We start from the raw sequence: 640 nt of genomic DNA, 5'->3' as shown, positions 1-640 counted from the left end.
ATTCTTATTTATTAATATTAGGAAGATAAAAAAAATAGTTTAAATTTATTTTATTTAATATTTATTTATTATAAAATATATTAAATAAAATTAAAAATAATAAATTTTGGCAATTTCAAACATTTTCACTTCTTACTTAATGTATTGTCAGGAATTTAGCCTTGAGAAAAGCAGAAAAGGAAGAAGAGAAAAAGGCAAGGGAAAATGTTCTCCAAAAACTACAACAGGACAAGGTATAATAGAACTAATTTTCTTAAATATTGACACTAATGGAAAATTTCCTTTTCATATTATTTGAAGTCTCAGACAGCCCAGCTATTATTGGCACTATTATCATTATCTAAAGCTAAAATTTGTTCCCAATTTATCATTACTATGTCAAATGCTGCTCTCCAATGTCAGCTAATAAAAACACAAGAAATTTTAGTAAATTGCATCCACTTCTAGGGTATTAGTATCAGTTCCAAGAAAATATAAACTAAAAGTCGGTCAAAAAGTTGTTAAACTGGTTGAATCGATTTGGTTTTTTAGAAGATAACCGATTTAAAATAATAAAATACAATAATTTTTTTTATTTAAAATATATTTTTTATATAAATATATTATTAATATTTTTTTTTTTAAAAAATTGTGCACCAAA

The 640-nt window shown here is 22.8% G+C and overlaps 1 protein-coding gene and 1 long non-coding RNA gene across 2 annotated transcripts in view; both read left to right on the top strand.

The window, feature by feature from the left end:
• Positions 1-43, top strand: part of LOC107615133 (UBX domain-containing protein 1-like) — a 2,726-nt gene extending 2,683 nt beyond the window's left edge. Inside the window, exon 7 of the mRNA XM_016317242.2 lies at positions 26-43. Coding sequence (XP_016172728.1) covers positions 26-43 — 18 coding nt within the window. The remainder of the gene's footprint in view (positions 1-25) is intronic.
• Positions 150-640, top strand: part of LOC107616901 — a 3,484-nt gene continuing 2,993 nt past the window's right edge. The window contains exon 1 of the long non-coding RNA XR_001614693.2: positions 150-233. This is a non-coding gene — a long non-coding RNA (uncharacterized LOC107616901). The remainder of the gene's footprint in view (positions 234-640) is intronic.

The sequence above is a fragment of the Arachis ipaensis genome, chromosome B09 (genome assembly GCF_000816755.2).
Source record: "Arachis ipaensis cultivar K30076 chromosome B09, Araip1.1, whole genome shotgun sequence".
Classification (NCBI taxonomy): Eukaryota; Viridiplantae; Streptophyta; class Magnoliopsida; order Fabales; family Fabaceae; genus Arachis; species Arachis ipaensis.
This window is presented reverse-complemented; position numbering and strand designations above follow the sequence as displayed.